The 19,562-nt window shown below is 38.5% G+C and overlaps 1 protein-coding gene across 2 annotated transcripts; it reads left to right on the top strand.

Moving 5' to 3' along the window:
* The first annotated feature begins 9,756 nt into the window (after positions 1-9,756).
* On the top strand, positions 9,757-18,967 carry ogfr (opioid growth factor receptor). Of its 2 annotated transcripts, none has more exons than XM_066702502.1 (7): positions 9,757-10,108; positions 13,169-13,237; positions 13,659-13,743; positions 14,017-14,095; positions 14,300-14,366; positions 15,409-15,557; positions 16,014-18,967. In XM_066702502.1, exons 1-7 carry the CDS (start codon positions 9,974-9,976, stop codon positions 17,260-17,262), a joined length of 1,833 nt encoding a protein of 610 aa, XP_066558599.1. In that variant the 5' UTR covers positions 9,757-9,973; the 3' UTR covers positions 17,263-18,967. The 2 variants fall into 2 exon arrangements, with proteins under 2 accessions (XP_066558599.1, XP_066558600.1); XM_066702503.1 differs by lacking the exon at positions 9,757-10,108 and adding an exon at positions 12,615-12,679.
* The last annotated feature ends 595 nt before the right edge of the window (positions 18,968-19,562 follow it).

Raw genomic sequence — 19,562 nt, 5'->3', positions numbered from 1 at the left:
AAACCCCTGTCCGATTATGACTAAGAATGCAGGGGATTGCATGAGTGCCACTGAAAGAGAAAAAAAAATTCAAAGGGAAAGATTAATAAAATAAAAATGAATATAAAATAAATGAAGTTAAGTTAAATTAAATCCAACAGGTAGGCCGGAGCATTTCAGGTGACTCAGCTCATTGGGATTTCACGGTTTTCTTATGCTAATGTAATTTGTCTTAGGAGTCGCATCACTACTGCTGTATGTGCCAGTCAAATCCCCAAGCTGCAATATTTCCCGATGACAGACATGTTGCTGTCCCATGTGAACTTAGCATGAATGCTGTTAACCGTTATTGGAACATGACAGGTACCATTTGCATTAAAAGCCTTTTTCGTTTGCTGCTTCTGTCACGGTTTGGAGTAACCATGTCAATGCTGAAAGCCGTGTGTCGGGTCACGCATAGGTCATTGCCTTATAAGACAAGGAGTTCTCACAACAGTATCTCTACCGAAGCACTGTCATCAAATCAACGCTTGGCTGCATTAGGCTACTGGAAGTTTAAATATACCAGGTCATCCTAAATTTCTTTGCATCTGTTCTGGTGCAATTTACAGTACAATCCCAAAGGCATGAAAACCTGACATTCCAAGGTAATAGTGTTACCATATTAAAGTGAAATCGTGGTAGAACTTGATCATGAATTGAAAGAAGAAACCAGTACCGCCCTATGGGTATTACAAATATGAGGTGGGCATAAATAATGAAACTCTCACACAGCACCTTAATCAATAGTCATTTTTAATTTGGACTCGGGAAGCAATCAAATATCAAACCATTCCCAAATCTCAGAACGGAAGCCTGAGGGCATACAGTTCATATTCACTGCAGATCTCACACCAAGTATTAAATATAATTACATTCATAGACGGTAGCTAGCATCTGGCATAAATACCTATAAAATTACCCAGAATGTGTTATAGGTTTTGTGCAGAAGCAAATGTCTTGCGCTTGAGAACCTATTCAAAATCTTATCAGCACTGTATCTATATGAGCACATTACACTGTACAGCAATTGTACATGTAAATGCATAACCATATGCACACACGTAAACATATTAAAACCTTAGAGATGCAACTATTTTTAGCACACACACTCTGAGCCGTTTTAAATGGAGCTGCAGTATGAGGTCTCAATGTAGCTGTTTTGCAAGGACTGATACATATATAGCTGCTGTTATTGATGGCTCTCACTGTAACCTCTGACCTCAGTAATTGACTGTCCTGTTATGAGTCATCCATCAATCCATTATACATATAAAACAAATAAAATAAAATAAACACCATGCTATAGTAATGGAACGATTAGATTCCTTCCTGAGGCAAAAATATTATTATATTTACTACCAGAGACAAATAATACACAATAATAATAGAATGGAATATTTACCACCAATGACTTCCCTTCAACCAAATACAATTTGAGCTGTATTCTGTTAAGTTTCCAGCAGAGGGGGTTAAAGTGATAAAAGCCATTCGAATGGGTTAATGGCTTTCACAAATAAGACATAAAATCTATTTAATGTGAATTTTGCAGGCAAATTGCTTTAATATGATTAATGAAGTACATTGAAGAATGTTGCAGTGTAAGATTTCCCGATTAGCAAGTGACTCCCTACAATCAGATGCAATGAAATCAGCGATGGTAAATGAATTAAATGTTTTGGACGCAAAGGGGTTAAATTCACTTTCTGATTGGAACAGAAATTAGTTTACCCGAGACACCCAGCTGTGGCAGTTAAACTGTCGCTTAATACACAAGCCGAATGAATCCCTCCAGTTTCCACAGTAACTAAGATTAAAATAGAAGCCTGGAGCGGTGTGGGTAATTCCAGATCACAGTCCTCCTATTGGGAGGACAGATGTCTTTCATAGTTAACAAGTGAAAAAGAAGAACAAAATTAATCTGCTTAACAAAACGGCTAATTTTAGACCCAGAGAATATTAAATAACATCTTACATTACTTGCTGGATGATTTACGACCACCTTGTACATCCCAAAATATCTCCTACAGTATGTATTTCAAAATTACTATAATACACAGCCTGTTCCCCAACCAAGATGAAATGTTATCACAGCAGTAGAAAGGATCAGTGGCCTCCCCTCTTCCTGAGGTGTGATGTGCACTTATAAGCCTGCAAATTGAGCAGCCAGCCAGAACCCCAATGTTCTCTGGATAGATTATACTTATTACCATGATAGCAGTGTAACATCAAAATATACCAATCCAGAAGGTTCCGTGGTAATTTATGGTCGTTGTCTTTGTGGGGTTTGTCTCTGCAAATATATAAAAGGAATGTTATATTACAAAAGGATACGTGGTGTCTATTATTTACTACAATCCCTGGCCATAGTAAAGGAGTCTTTCAGAATGTGTGCTTTTCAATCCAAACCAAAAAGGTCTCACTGCATTTCAGACCTGGGTCAAATACCATTACCATTATTTGTATTTCTGTGTTTTTAATTACATCAAATACCGTTGTATTTGAAAAATTACAAACTGTATCCTGTTTGATCATTACTAAGTGACTGCAATTGAAAATACTTTTAAAAAGTATTAATATGCATATGCAAATACTCCGATTATGTATTTTCACTAGTACTTGATATTCTCAATTTTCAATCATTTGTATTTGAATCAATGGATTGTATTTTAAAATATAACCTGATTTGTACATCACAACAACACAAATGTAGCACAACACTTGACACAACATAAGAAGCCTTCTGGATAAACTTCTCGATTACACGGATGAGCCATGCAGAGATCCACACCAATGTGGCCATAACACGACAGAGAAGGTCAACATTTACTTTCAATTGGAGTCTTGATGTGTTGGTAATTGAGATCATCTTTGCTGTTGCTGTGCTGAGTTTGTGGAGATGTTCAGATGAGATTGTCTTCTCAATCACAACCCATAAACTTATATAAAAATAATTGAAAACACAGATTATCAAATACTAGTGGAAATACATATTTAAAGTATTTGCAAATTACATGCCAATAGTTTTAAAATGTATCAAAAATGCAACTAGTAATTGTGAAACAGGATACAATTTATACTTTTTAAAATAAGATTTTGGAAAAGTATTTGAAGTAACTGTTGTTTTACCCCAGTCTGCTGCATATAGAGTTTGTATATTTCCAAGAGAATTAGTAGGAGTAATAATCATCATCACCATCAGCCCTCAGCTGCAATGCACACTATCACTGTATTACTGTGCTCAGGTCCAATTATAGCACAGGCACTGCACACAGGCTCTAACCAAGGACTACACATCAATCCTTTCACAGTTGTTTCAGAAACGAATGTGCTGTGGGGCATTATTCTCCTGGCTGACATGTATTTGCTGCAAACTTCCTAAAGCTGCTTCCAGACAGGCTTGCTCACTCCAGGTTATAGTAGGTTATAAAGAAAATGTTCTTATGTATTTTTCATTGCCCACAGCGTTGAAACGACTGCTGTTCCATTGATCTGGTCTCCATTAATTATTATTTTATTCAAAAATATTTAAAAAGGTAACGCTAGAAGTGCTTGCCACAGGATTTCTTGCAGCGGCACAGTCTCAGTGGGCTACATATATGTTTTATTAGGCCTACATTTGCAGGATAAACTTAAGAAAGCACATTATAAATGTCTGTCTCTAAATCTCTGTGGAAAGCAGGAGTCTTGCCTTTCATCTTGGATGCAAAGTGACTAAAGTGCATCTGTACTATGTGTGATCTTCTAAAAGGCACTAAGAATTATAACAATAACAACAACAACAATATTATTATCATCATCATCGCAGATTAGTGATACAGGTGATGTAATACAATCATTTATAGTGACAGGTAACTCCTTTTGGCACCGCAATGCAGTATCTACTTCCTAGACAATGCAGTCATCTTCTATATGTTATCCCTCTGAAAGATTTGTGCTTGGTAAGCAAACCTCCCTGGGCCTGTGAATTATCAGCTCCCTGTTTAGCTTTTCAGGATCACTCGTCAACACACTGACAGCATGATTGAATTGACAAGATCATCAGCACAAGAAATATGTCCTTTCCCCTAATGGCTGTTGCCAACCCTTCATAGTTCACCTTTCTATTTTAATACCGACAGGGAAATCAGAGAAAGAACACCAATTAAGTGTAAAATGTGTCTGCAAGCTGGAATGTAATTACCCTTTTTCCCTTTAATTATCTTTTCTTATACTGTATTCTCGATCACTGAGGTATGGCGCTGACTCACATGAACTGATTGCAATGTAGCGGCTCATTGAGAAATAGTGTGAAAACCGCCGAGAGTGCTTTAAATGGATATGAAAAAATATATATAATCATGTCATATCATAGACAAATAATGAAAACATAAATGTAAATATAGATAATGATGTAGATATGGATATAGATATAAAAATAGATATAGCTCATGGATTTACTCCTCCTTGAAAATATTGCTGTTGGAAGTTTGGTATATATCTACATCTGTATCTACAGTGAGGGAAAAAAGTATTTGATCCCCTGCTGATTTTGTATGTTTGCCCACTGAGAAAGAAATGATCAGTCTATAATTTTAATGGTAGGTGTATTTTAACAGTGAGATACAGAATAACATCAAAAAAATCCAGAAAAACGCATTTCAAAAAAGTTATACATTGATTTGCATGTTAATGAGGGAAATAAGTATTTGATCCCTTCAACTTAGTACTTGGTGGCAAAACCCTTGTTGGCAATCACAGAGGTCAGATGCTTCTTGTAGTTGGCCACCAGGTTTGCACACATCTCAGGAGGGATTTTGTCCCACTCCTCTTTGCAGATCCTCTCCAAGTCATTAAGGTTTCGAGACTGACGTTTGGCAACTCGAACCTTCACAGATTTTCTATGGGATTAAGGTCTGGAGACTGGCTAGGCCACTCCAGGACCTTAATGTGCTTCTTCTTGAGCCACTCCTTTGTTGCCTTGGCTGTGTGTTTTGGGTCATTGTCATGCTGGAATACTCATCCACGACCCATTTTCAATGCCCTGGCTGAGGGAAGGAGGTTCTCACCCAAGATTTGACGGTACATGGCCCCGAACATCGTCCCTTTGATGCGGTGCAGTTGTCCTGTCCCCTTAACAGAAAAACACCCCCTAAGCATAATGTTTCCACCTCCATGTTTGACGGTGGGGATGGTGTTCTTGGGGTCATTCCTCCTCCTCCAAACACGGCGAGTTGTGTTGATGCCAAAGAGCTTGATTTTGGTCTCATCTGACCACAACACTTTCACCCAGTTCTCCTCTGAATCATTCAGATGTTCACTGGCAAACTTCAGACGGGCCTGTACATGTGCTTTCTTGAGCAGGGGGACCTTGCGGGCGCTGCAGGATTTCAGTCCTTCACGGCGTAGTGTGTTACCAATTGTTTTCTTGGTGACTATGGTCCCAGCTGCCTTGAGATCATTAACAAGATCCTCCCGTGTAGTTCTGGGCTGATTCCTCACCGTTCTCATGATCATTGAAACTCCACGAGGTGAGATCTTGCATGGAGCCCCAGACCGAGGGAGACTAACAGTTATTTTGTGTTTCTTCCATTTGCAAATAATCGCACCAACTGTTGTCACCTTCTCACCAAGCTGCTTGGCAATGGTCTTGTAGCCCATTCCAGCCTTGTGTAGGTCTACAATCTTGTCCCTGACATCCTTGGACAGCTCTTTGGTCTTGGCCATGGTGGAGAGTTTGGAATCTGATTGATTGATTGCTTCTGTGGACAGGTGTCTTTTATACAGGTAACGAGCTGAGATTAGGAGCACTCCCTTTAAGAGAGTGCTCCTAATCTCAGCTCGTTACCTGTATAAAAGACACCTGGGAGCCAGAAATCTTGCTGATTGATAGGGGATCAAATACTTATTTCCCTCATTAACATGCAAATCAATTTATAACTTTTTTGAAATGCGTTTTTCTGGATTTTTTTGATGTTATTCTGTATCTCACTGTTAAAATACACCTACCATTAAAATTATAGACTGATCATTTATTTGTCAGTGGGCAAACATACAAAATCAGCAGGGGATCAAATACTTTTTTCCCTCACTGTATCTTTCTATGTATCTATCTTTCAGGTCTTTTATGTGCTTGGATGATTAAATAATTTTTGCAGGCATGACATAGAAAAGGGAAGTCATAGATCAAAGCTAGTGTAAACATCTTGGGGAGGCAAAACTGGATCGATATAGGCTGATGTTATCTATCTATGTACTTTATTCATATATATATATATATATACACACACACACATACTAAAATTAATGTAAAATGTCACTTGGTTTTATTATTTGGGTACAGTCTTACTCTCATCTGGTACTTTTCTGGCAGTAGGCCTATTCATCTTTTTGTCTTCTTCTAAAACTGTACCTAGACAGTGAGAAAAAAAACGTAATACCAAATGTCTCAGATCAGTAATGTATTGTTTGTTTGAGGTTTTTCTTTACTGAGTTTGTGATTTAGCTTAACATGATAGCAACTGTGAATCACAAAAGTGAATTGCTTTTGTGCAGTTCAATTTTTTCAGCTTGAACTGAAGAACTCTTAATTATTTTATAACTTAATATAATCATTTCTGCTTTTATTCACTATAATAGGGTTGTTACAAATCTAGCTAGCAATTCCTGCCCACTTGAAATGATAAGACATTGTTAATTGTATGCCCTGCAACATTGTGTTATGCTCTTATTAATGAATCTCAGTCTCAAATCACCATGGAGAGAGTGTATTTAATTGCAGTGAGTGCTGCTCAGCCACAACTAATACCAGCTGTTCTTGACCATGCAGTTCACAATATAATAACTTTTTGTTAAAGTGTGAATATGCAGAGTGCAATGTTAGCTGCTGAGATGAGGTATGCTTACTAATACAGTGCAGGCACAAATGGAAACAAAAGGGTGTCTGTACCAAAAGAAAGACTATACAATACAGGGCATGTCAATGACTGAACAGAAATGTGTATGATAAGATTATTAGAAGCACATAGAGTCAAGTCATCCTCAGTTGCCACAGAGCACATGCTCCATGTGTGCTGAAATGTCACATGACACTGGGAAAGGCTGCAGTTATTGTACTTCTAATATTGTACATTTGATAATTGATCAGTTATCATATATAACCATATTTGTATGAGTGATAGTATTAAAAGCATGTATGTATGTATGTATGTATGTATGTATGTATGAGATTATGCTTAATTTTCTATAGTGGCTGGCAGGTTATTTTAGTGCTGCCATCTAGTGGAGTGGATGTCACTTGGTTGATATTGAAAGAAAGCATTTTTAGGCTGTAGGTTGGACCAATTGTATCTGGCCTTTGAAGTGATTATTTGCAGAACATTACACTCTTTCCCTGCACCTGTTCCCAAGTGTCTCTGAATATATGGAAAATTTCCAACACAAGACAAACATATTACACACATGTGATTGTGATTGTTTTATCCCAGAGGATATCCCACTGCATTGCAATGTTTTATATTCAGTGATTTGTAGTATGTAGTATTATTGCATCACTATTCATATACAGCTCTGGAAATAATTAAGAGACCACTGCAAATCAGTTTCTCTGGATTTACTATTTATAGGTATGCGTTTGGGTAAAATTAACGTTTTTGTTTTATTCTATAAACTACTGACAACATTTCTCCCAAATTCCAAATAAAAATATGAATGGAATGGAATGGCCGCCACACATGTAGAGATACTGATTTACGAAAAATGTGCAGTATAATGTCTGAATAGTGGTGTTCCTAATAATCCTTTAGATGAGTGTATATATATATATATATATATATATATATGTATGTGTGTGTGTGTGTGTATGTGTTTTGTACATTTGTTTATTAACTTGAAGGTACACAAGAGATAAAATAATAATGTATTTATTTCAAAAATAAATAATGAATAGTGAATAATATATATATATACACTCACCTAAAGGATTATTAGGAACACCTGTTCAATTTCTCATTAATGCAATTATCTAACCAACCAATCACATGGCAGTTGCTTCAATGCATTTAGGGGTGTGGTCCTGGTCAAGACAATCTCCTGAACTCCAAACTGAATGTCTGAATGGGAAAGAAAGGTGATTTAAGCAATTTTGAGCGTGGCATGGTTGTTGGTGCCAGACGGGCCGGTCTGAGTATTTCACAATCTGCTCAGTTACTGGGATTTTCACGCACAACCATTTCTAGGGTTTACAAAGAATGGTGTGAAAAGGGAAAAACATCCAGTATGCGGCAGTCCTGTGGGCGAAAATGCCTTGTTGATGCTAGAGGTCAGAGGAGAATGGGCCGACTGATTCAAGCTGATAGAAGCGCAACTTTGACTGAAATAACCACTCGTTACAACCGAGGTATGCAGCAAAGCATTTGTGAAGCCACAACACGTACAACCTTGAGGCGGATGGGCTACAACAGCAGAAGACCCCACCGGGTACCACTCATCTCCACTACAAATAGGAAAAAGAGGCTACAATTTGCACAAGCTCACCAAAATTGGACAGTTGAAGACTGGAAAAATGTTGCCTGGTCTGATGAGTCTCGATTTCTGTTGAGACATTCAGATGGTAGAGTCAGAATTTGGCGTAAACAGAATGAGAACATGGATCCATCATGCCTTGTTACCACTGTGCAGGCTGGTGGTGGTGGTGTAATGGTGTGGGGGATGTTTTCTTGGCACACTTTAGGCCCCTTAGTGCCAATTGGGCATCGTTTAAATGCCACGGCCTACCTGAGCATTGTTTCTGACCATGTCCATCCCTTTATGACCACCATGTACCCATCCTCTGATGGCTACTTCCAGCAGGATAATGCACCATGTCACAAAGGTCGAATCATTTCAAATTGGTTTCTTGAACATGACAATGAGTTCACTGTACTAAACTGGCCCCCACAGTCACCAGATCTCAACCCAATAGAGCATCTTTGGGATGTGGTGGAACGGGAGCTTCGTGCCCTGGATGTGCATCCCACAAATCTCCATCAACTGCAAGATGCTATCCTATCAATATGGGCCAACATTTCTAAAGAATGCTTTCAGCACCTTGTTGAATCAATGCCACGTAGAATTAAGGCAGTTCTGAAGGCGAAAGGGGGTCAAACACAGTATTAGTATGGTGTTCCTAATAATCCTTTAGGTGAGTGTATATATATATATATATATATATATATATATATATATATATATGGGTTTTTTTTGGTACAAAATCCATTCACCTGTTTCTTTTAGATTTCTATAATTGCATACATGCTACATCTATTTGTGCCACAAAACAAGTACAGTAACTATACATTTTAGATAGGTGAATTATTATTGTTTCTGTGTATGAATGCAGTCTTGTTTTTAAGTAGTAAAAGCCATATATGTAACCTGTTAAATTAAACAAGGAAAATACATATATTGTTTTATTTTGGGTCAACTGTAAATTAAATTTCATAGATCTATTATTTTAGAAATAGCTTAATTGTGACATAAAAGAATATTGCCGTCCATGTGATTTCAGCTTAAGGACATAAACAATATATATTTTGTTGTCATTCATTTGACCAAACATTATAAAAATATGAATCTCGTATTTTAAGAGCACACACAAACATTTCCTCTGAAAATACGTTAAAAAAATGTAATAACCACGTCAGTTTAGGTAGAGAGAGAAAAAAAATCATGTAAATGATGTTTGAAATTGACAGTAAAAGCTCTGGCTGGTGGAGGGAAAAGCGCCCGCAGAATCGCCGCTGTTCCGGCCGGGCGGCACTTTCGCTTCGCGGAGCCGCTGTAACTCCGAGGCAGCTTTCGCTTTCTGTTCCGAGCAGCCGGATGGGTGTGCATTTGTTCATCCAAAAGTGAAAGACGCCGGTTATAAAACACAGCTCGCTGCCGCACCGAGCTGCTGGGCCTGCACAGCCACCGCGCTGCCGGCAAGTACAGGACAATGATGTCCGAGGACGACTTGGTGTGCGAGTACGACTCGACCTGGGAGTCGGACGACAGCGACGGGGAGGACGCGGGCTGGAGAGACGGACCCCGGCGCGGACAGACCCCCCGAGCCCCGAAGCCCTGGAACTTCGTACGTGTGATACCATTGTGTTGTAATACTGTGTACCGTGAACCCGGCTGAAAACTGCTGTGCGCTGTGCGGTGTGCCGTCATTGTGCTCGCTCGGCCACTGCTGCCGACACACGCGGGTGTCAGACGCAGGCTGTGTTTTAATATCTCCATTCAATTAAAGATCGGCTTAAAACGGGGAGTTGCGACCCGTGATTGCGATACGGAAGCCCGTTGCAATCATGTAGCATCTCTGGCTTCCCGGTTTCCTTTCCCTTTGGGCTTCATTTTGACTGGGGTTTCGCTTTGAACACACAAGTGTATAAAGATCTGCCCGTGTATTTGAATCGTGCACCCCCGATCACGTTTAGGAGTCATTGCATGTTATTTCCCCTGCTTTCTGGGTCTTGTTGGAGGCTGTTTGCCTGTCTATAGTATACTGCTTTGTCATGTTTTTGGACGGCAAGTTAGAAGGATCAAATCCTACTGTTAAGCATGGTACGGTGGGTCTTTTTCTCGGATCGCTGCATCTCGAAATGTCGCTTTCCTGGCAGCAATACAGCACGATAGACTGGCAATGGCACGTTTTCGTTATTTGACAATGAAGCTTTTTCGAGGAAACCTGTCCGAGCAGCTTCCCTGATCCCGCTGGGCGGAGTTGCTAGTAGTAAGAGAAGACGGGTCGCGTTCGTGTATCGCAGTTTTCCGCAGCTCTGCGCGGCTCCACCAATGGGATCGCTGGGATTCTGCAGATCTGCGCAGAACTGCGGAATTCTGCGCTACAAGACCGCGACCAAGAATACAGACCTTACAAACGTAGGGCACTGGTTACATCATAACCGTGGTAGTTTTGTCATTGATTTTGCAATCTGCTGAACCTTGAATAGTACGTGAATCTGATAGATATGCATCCGTTTCACCAACGATTATATTTCAGCTGTTCTAACGACACTATAATATGCATATGCACATTTTTAATTATACAATCCGCTGTAATGCGTAATTACGTAGAACCACCTCTAGATGATAAGGGTATAGGAATTTAACACTCCATTTAGGATGCGTGGTGGCTTAAGGGCCTTATAGACAATTCAGTTATTCTTAAAATATTCATAGTATGCAGGTGTAACATTATAAAATATAAGACTTTCATGGCAACTATGCATATATCTGTACCTACATTTGATGCATGATTTGTATGTGTAACAACAAGCTAAATCATGCGTGTTTATTTCAGCATTTTGTTACCATAAATGCATCTGTGATTAAGACCAACAAAACAATGAGCATTATTAAGAATATCACCTGCAATTATCAGTAATGGCAATTCCATGAAAATGTGGGCAACAATGCAAAAATTACTAAATGCCTGATTTCTTTGTATGATGTATTTTGGTGAATCGTGATTTGCATACAATAGCGTAAGGACAATTCTATTGTATACCAAATATGTTTTATTTTGTCATCCCAATATTCATTAAAAAAAAAAACAGTAAACCTTAGCATAAAATGACAAGTAGATCACAGAGCCATAATAAGAAATGCAAGAAAGCATTTCGAAATTTAAATGTTAAATACATAGGAATTCTCACATGTACATTTTGTCTGCTATAAGCACTAAAGCCAGAAATGATTGATTTATTATTTTTGAATTTCAAGCCAGCAACAAACAGAACATCTCAGTTGTAGCTACATTATAATGTTTGGCGTATATGACATGCTATGATTTAGAGATCTATTTTATAAATATAGAATCCATACAATTCATACACTGCAAACAAACCTTAATTTGACAATCTTTAGTGACATGTTAATTTAGAAATACTGGTTAATGAACTAGATTGACAAAAATTGACAAACTTGCCTATCAGTTTCACAATGTGTAAAGTTAGTTGATGGCACTGGTCTACAATGTTTTATCTGCTTCTGAGATAAAATGTTCTGTTAATTATGGATTTTGATGTGCTGTATTCAAATATGACCAAACAACTGATTGGCTACTGTTCCCAAGATATTTAAGTTTTTACATTTTATGTCTATGTATATTGTGTAGATAGTAGAGTTTTAATCATGCTTAACATGATAATATTTCACCTGTCCTGTTTATGTAACACTTTAAAAATCAGCAAAAGGGTAATATAAATAATATTAGGTCATAGATGTATTTATAGATCCAGTCAAGGATGTATTTTAGTAATTTCTGATTTAAATTGAGATCCCTTCCCAAGTCAAGGGTTATACTGACCCAGTAGCATATCTTGAAAACTGGAGCCAATCAACAACAATTGTAAGCATAATTTCCCTTCTCAGTGACCCAGAATAAGTAAAGTTTGACTACATTTATTTCAGAAATATTTTGACTGTAGACTAGTGTAGACAATTGATTCCAAGTGAAATTCATTAGGGATGGCAGTGTGATTATCTTTCTTACACAGAGGAGGAAAAAACCTTCTACATGTATCTTGTCACTCTAATGCAGATACAATTCACACAAAGGAGAGATCTACAATGTATACAGTTACTAGGGCAGTTTTGTTTCATCGCTTGTCTACAGCTGTTGAGGAGAGTGTATCCTACCTTGTCCGTGTAATAGGTGAGTAGGGCGCCACACAGTGAGCACAAATGTAACAGCTAGGCAGTGGAATGATAGGAATGTCAGACAGGAATGCGGTGCTGGTTTTCTTTATTAGCGCTCTACAGTTTCATTTAACAGGACAAACACTGCATTCATAGCAACAGGCTGCAAGTGTGTTCAGCCTTAGGAGACCTAATGTGAGCATGAAGGAGCTTTCCCTCAGAGCAAGACTCCTTGAACATCAAGGAAACAGAGATGTAAGGGGATGGGCAAAATCTGGGGAAAAGAACATGAACGCATTCATGACATTCACTACGTTCACACATGCAATGCAATGAAGTAGTTGTGAATTATTCATACTTGATATTCCCTTGATTAGGGTTATGTTGAACATGTGTATTTCACATTTAAGAAACCAATTTTCTCTCAGACTTGTTGAGGCTTTCAATCCATATATTGTCCCTCAAAAACAGGTACCAATGTATTGTTTTTACTGTTGTTTTTCAGGGCTTTTTCCAGACTCCCCGAAACCAGCGAGCTGCGTTGGATATGCAGAACTATAGACGTGAATATCCGGTAAGTGCTGTGCTACGGATAGGTAGCATGTATTACCAGAGAATAAAAACATATATTGCAGTTTTCTGTCAGTCCTGTGCTTGCTACAGTTTGAACACCCCTTCGCATCCGACTACAGAGATGCTCATATTGGCATGCACAGTACGAGCTACAGTACCTGTATTTATATGATTTTTTATTAGCTTGCAACTGATCAACTTTACTTCACAATGAGGATTTGGATTGTTATTTGCTGTCTTGAAATCCATAGGTTACATTATTGAAGGCTGAGAAACACAACAAATAAACACTAGGACTTGTTTTTAAACTTGTTTTTCTCATAATGTGAATATAGTTTTAGTCCCAGGTATATGCAGTAGGGTGCAAGAAGCACAACCACATATTGTTTTTTAGCCCTGAAATATTGTGTTGTGGCCTGCAGAATGTGCAAGAGGATGAAGAGCATACAGACGATGAAATGCCCAATTTGAAGTTCTACCTGAATGAGTCTGGTTCTGAGCCAGATGGTATGTATTTACTACAGATGAGTGCTCTTCAGACCTGTGTTTTTTTGTTTTTTTAAGATGACGTGAACGTTGCTACATGTCAAAAATGTCAATGTGATTAATGTTAAAATAACAGGATAGTAGCTTGCTAAGGACAGAATGAGCCAGTTTAAGTAATTTCATGTCCAGTTTTAACAAGCAGTACAGCCATTTTTTCAGCTGGTATAAACATTAATACAGGTTAATCTTAAAATGTGACCCCTCACATGCCCTTTTTTATATACATTTCTTCAGGAGTTACAATCGAGGAATTCCACCGTAATTGGAAGGCGGACTATAGAAGACTAGAAAGAGTTCATTCCTACATTCAGTGGTAAGAGAGTTTTCCCCCAACAGTACTGCGACTACCACTGTATATGAAACGAAATTATTGTACTTTTTGCATGCATCGAAATACCCAGCTGATGGTGACTTAGCCTATGTCCAATGTGAAATGGCCACCAGGCATTGGTAAGTTATTGATGTTTGATTTAGTGCCACGCAGTGATTCACTGAAAATCTTACTATGAATTTCCAGGTTGTTTCCTTTACGCGAGCCAGGAATGAACTACATGGCCCGTGAACTCACCAAGAAGGAAATTCAGGTTGGTGAACAAAAGCAGAAATATTGATGTTTGGTAATTTGTATGAGCATATAGAATGTTTGGGTTACCTAGCGTTCCAACTTGGAATGGAGTGATACCAGTATATATTAACTATAGTATTGGGCTAGTTATTAGATACTCAACACTAATCTCCAGCTGAAAGGAGGCCTCATCAATAAAAGGCAGCACAGCCTTGGTTTCGGCCGGGCATGTCCCAGTGGCAGCAACACTGAATGGGTTGCGAACAAAGAAAAGCACTTCACTTGGGATTTTGAGGTTGTCAAACCTTGTCTTGAAATTGTTGATCAGACCGCTAAGCAGTCCTTCTGCTCTTCTGCTCTGGTAGATTTCTAGCCTGAGAGAAATTAATTTACCACTTTTCGAAGTGCAAAGAATCGGTACAGAACATGTCCCCTGCTCAGCCACCGCACATCGCTGTGCTGGAGGAGGTCCGAGAATTCTGATGCATCCACTTTAAGCAGCATTTTAAAAAGGCAGTGCAGCAAGCTTGAAGTTGAGTGAATGGGGTTCACAGTTTTGATTAGTGTCCATAGTTTCCTTCATTTTCCCAGAGAGCAAAACAGTTTGATGAATTATGCAATGTAGTGAATTGACAGTAGGATGCTCTGCTGCTAAATGAGATGCAAAGATTCTCGCTCTTCCCACCATCGATGGCGTATCATCGGTAACAAGGAGGTTGATTTTACAAAATAATTTGCTTAAATAAATCCTTCATAGCAGCAATAATCACCTCACCGATTGTGTTGGTCATTAGGGGCTCAGCAACTCCTCCTTGAAAACACTACCATCAAAGTATTTCGCAAATACCGACTGTTGTGCAGAATTCGTATTATCCATCGACTGCGATCGATATATAATCCTCTGATTTCAGATCTGAAAGCAAAGATGAAAAACAGTCCTTGTACAAAATTCCTACCTTATGAAAGTGCTTTCAATTTTCTTGAACAGGTGGACACTTGGGGAACCCCATAAAAGTCTTTAAACTGCCCCTTTATTAACCATGCACATTGTGTTTACACAGGAGTTTTGTAAAACCGAGGATGCCAAACAGAGACTAATTGAGTCATATGAACTGATGCTGGACTTCTATGGCATAAAGCTGGTGAACAAGGAGACTGGAGAGGTGAAGCGAGCAGAAAACTGGAAGGACAGGTTCGGTAACCTTGACCGGTCAGTAGAACCATCACTTCACTCGCTTTGTCCCTGTCCCCACCATGGAAGGTGGTGTATTCTTTTAATACTGATAATGAGAGAAAAAATGTATAGAAATAGTCCCTAAACTGTTTCTAGGTTTACACTTTTTCAGGGAGTCATTTTTATTCCTTTAATTTATTGGTGTAATTGAATACTTTGTAGAGGATAGTCTCCGTTATTCGTAAACCCACTGTTCACACAGAGAGTAGTCACAATCTGGAATAAACTCCCCAGTGATGTGGTTGAAGCTGAAAATTTGGGAACATTTAAAAATAGACTGGATAGGATCCTTGGATCACTTGGTTATTAATGGACACCAAATGAGCACGATGGGTTGAATGGCCTCCTCTCGTTTGTACACTTTCTTATGTAATTACATTTTATTGTTTTTTGATTAATGATTTATTTATTTTTCTTTGCGGGCAATTACAGAAACATGCACAACAACCTGCGAATTACTCGCATACTGAAGTGCCTGGGAGAGCTGGGGTTTGAACACTATAAGGCCCCGCTGGTGAAATTCTTCCTGGAGGAGACACTGGTCAAGAAGAGGCTGAGCAGTGTGAAGCGCAGCGTCCTGGACTACTTTGTGTTTGCCATCCGAGACAAGAAGCAACGTAGGGAGCTGATCGAATATGCCTACCAGCACTTCGAGCCCAAGGATAAGTTTGTGTGGTGTCCTAGAGAGGTTCAGAAGCGCTTCGTGAAGAAACGATCCGGGGAGAAGAGGAAAGCGGACAACAGTAATGCGTCGGCTGCGAACAGCAACCATGGCGAGGAGGCCCAGCTGGAGAAAGGGAATGGAATCAACAAAGAGGAGGAGGAAAGTTTGGTTCAAGATGGGAGAAATAAAGGTGTGAAAGGGGATCAACAATTTAAATGTCCATTGGAGGGATCTTCAGTTGATGGGCCTGACAGCAGTCTATGGGAAGGATCTTCAGTTGATAATGAAAACCTGAGTAACACAGGGGGCAATCAGCCAGGTAGCACAGAGTCGGAGGACAGAGAAGGGTTAACAGAAGTAACAGAAGAAGATGGTGAAAGTGAAAATATAGGCAAAGAGAACGCGCATCTCAAAGAGGAAAACACTACAAACGAACACCTAGAAGTCTCTGACAGTGGCTGTGTTAATGAGGAATCGACCTCAGACGATCATAATGAAGGCGTTGACAGACAAACGAAAGAGGTTCTTGAACTATCGGCAACTGAACAAAAGAAGGAAAATGGAGATGGAGATGAAGAGAAGAGAGAGGATGAGGAGTCCAAACCCCTGGATCAATCTGGTCATACCAAAGAGAAGACAGGCAGCGAGAAGTTTGAAAGTAATACACCAATGGTTGTTCATGAAAACGATTGCACACAGAAAGCAGCTGCTTCCCCCCAAAATGCCCTTCAGAATGGTGATAGTGAAATGGAGGACTGCAGCCCCCCTGGGGATTGTGCACACATTGCGTCTCCGCAAAGGGAGCATGACCAGACGATGGCACCTGCTATGGAGGATACCCCTCAAGCAGGAGACGTGGAAGAGGACAGAACATTTGCAGATAAAACATGTGCTGATGTTGACATGACAGACGCAAGCTCAATTGGGAATCCTGGAGATGACAACATGGATGAAATTGTAGAACAGTTGGAATCTGGTATCAGCTGTCCCACTCAATCTACAGAAGACACAAACTGAAACTGAGTTTTGGAAAGTCTAAAACACAATAGGCTATTCTAAATACAAAAAACTGTCATCCGTATAGATATTGAAGGACTTCGTGATTGTATGTTGGATGCTAGTGGCAATTGTGAAAGTAAATTCTGGGTCTCCATCTCTTTAAACATACCCTGCCTTCAGGAATTGTCTATTTCAGCCCTCTACTGCAAACTCTCTTCTTTAACTCTTTAACAGAGCAATAATTTGAAAAATGATATTTTTCCACTTTCTTAAGAGATTGTTGCATTGTTGGTAGAAAATTAATTTATGCTCAAAACTGTTTCCTTTTGGGAACTGCGCTTAAAAGTAATATACAGGTAACAGACAACTGTCATTATTACTCTTTTGTTCAAGGAAGATCCAAACTAATGATTCAAATAACAGTGAATGAAGTAATGAATGCGATGATTCAATTCCACCAGTGTAAAACATTTATGTATGATTAAACACGGAAAAGGTTTAAAAACAAAAAAAAGATAACAAAAGCTGAGAAGAAAATCTTTTATCCACTGAATCATTCTGGCATTTGATTTTATTATTTATTTTATTTTTAATGCAGTGGTTTTGTGTGGGATCTAAATGATAAGCCAAGCACCCAGTCTCGATGAAAACTTTCAGCCACTTCATATTGCAAATTCAAACCGCAGCACTCCATGGTGACTTTCCTTGTCTGAGGATCTTGATATGTTGACCTTGGAAAGCTACCATTAAGTCCAGACTTTGACTATTGTTATTGTTACTTAACATTTATATTTAATCCAGGCCATGATCTATATGCCCCTATGTTCAAAGCAAAATAAAGACCATCCCGCTTCCTTAAAATAATGCACCACAAAGCCATGCATTAAACCTGGGGGATTGAAGAATGCTACATTGTAATCTAATTGCAGAACCATTTTGAGACATTTTGATTGTATGTATAAACAGAATTACATGTATACTGTGATATTCACCATATCGTTGGTTTGGTAGTTTTATTCACAATTTCGTCATATTTCAGTTCAAAACCCCATTATTTTGCATGGTTACTCATACATTATGGTTGGTATTTCTTAAAACTGCCAAAGTTAGGTGACATCCTTTTTCTCAATAAAACAAAAAACTCAGGAAGAAATGCCTTTTAGATGCATTCAAATGTTGATCCCCCTTTTCTTTTAGTTTTTTTTTAGGGTGATGCTTTGTTTTCAGTAGTTCAGTACTTTATTTATGTTTAACACACCTTCAGCTTACATTTGAAATAAACCATTGAATAGCAACCAAAATTTGACCAAACCCATGAAATATAATGTGATGGCAACCTATCACTTCATGACTGACTACCTTATGATTGTCCCAGCTGTATTTAAATATTTTACAATAAAGAGTGGAACTGCCTTAGAGTGGAAGTGAATTTTCATAAAGACATTTGCAAACATGTTTTATATGATTAACCTTGCCCATGTGCTTACACGTTTCTGAAGTACCAACAAATATCATAAAACTGAGTTATGTTAGAAACAGCCATTTTAATGCAACATGACAGGTTTGGTTTTAAGTTGTAAACAATGTGTAAATATTAGTTCTGAAATGTTTTCAACACCAAGTACTTTGTCAATAACATTGTAGACAGAAGTCATTTTTAAGTAATACTATCAGTGCTAAATGTTGATTCATTTGTTAGATAAAGATACATTCCAAAAATAAACACATTGTTTTGTCACTTTTATTATAGTAGTATAATTCTTCTTATTGTTTATTTCTTAGCAGACACCCTTGTCCAGGGCGACTTACGAAATAAGAGCAATACAAAGTGCAATAATACAGTGCAGTTCAAGACATAATACATTTTACAAATTCAAATTTACACAAGTTTATATAAGATATACAGTAAACAATATGAGGTCTTGCATCCTAGATTGAAGAAGCTTATAAGTGCCCACAAGATGTTAAGTCACAGTCAAGGGCCGAGGGAAAGTGAGCATAGGGGAAATCAAATAAACAATACGACTGCTAGTAATGCAAAGCAAGAAGTATGATAAAACGTTGTATAAGTGCAATCTTATTAATGCAGTAATATTCTAGTCATTTGACATAGATAATAAAATGACTAAAATAAGTAAAATAGATCAATTTAAGATTCAATGTACATGATATTTGTCATTCTTCCAGAGATTTCTTGTTCGATGAGACGTGTATGAAGGAATAAGTAAATATTGTGCTGTATTACTCTGGGTCAGCAGTTAAAATAATAATGATAATAATGCATGGATCGATTGGCCTTCATGAATGGGCTGTTCCTG

Source organism: Amia ocellicauda, chromosome 4, assembly GCF_036373705.1.
Source record: "Amia ocellicauda isolate fAmiCal2 chromosome 4, fAmiCal2.hap1, whole genome shotgun sequence".
In the NCBI taxonomy this organism is placed as follows: domain Eukaryota; kingdom Metazoa; phylum Chordata; class Actinopteri; order Amiiformes; family Amiidae; genus Amia; species Amia ocellicauda.
The sequence above is the reverse complement of the archived record's forward strand: the minus strand, read 5'-3'. Positions and strand labels throughout refer to the sequence as shown.

Coding starts and splice junctions, on each gene's coding strand:
- ogfr (XM_066702502.1), top strand. CDS start 9,974: ATGATGTCCGAGGACGACTTGGTGTGCGAGTACGACTCGACCTGGGAG. Junction 10,109..13,168: donor CCCCGAAGCCCTGGAACTTC/GTACGTGTGATA, acceptor GTTGTTTTTCAG/GGCTTTTTCCAGACTCCCCG. Junction 13,238..13,658: donor ACTATAGACGTGAATATCCG/GTAAGTGCTGTG, acceptor TGTGGCCTGCAG/AATGTGCAAGAGGATGAAGA.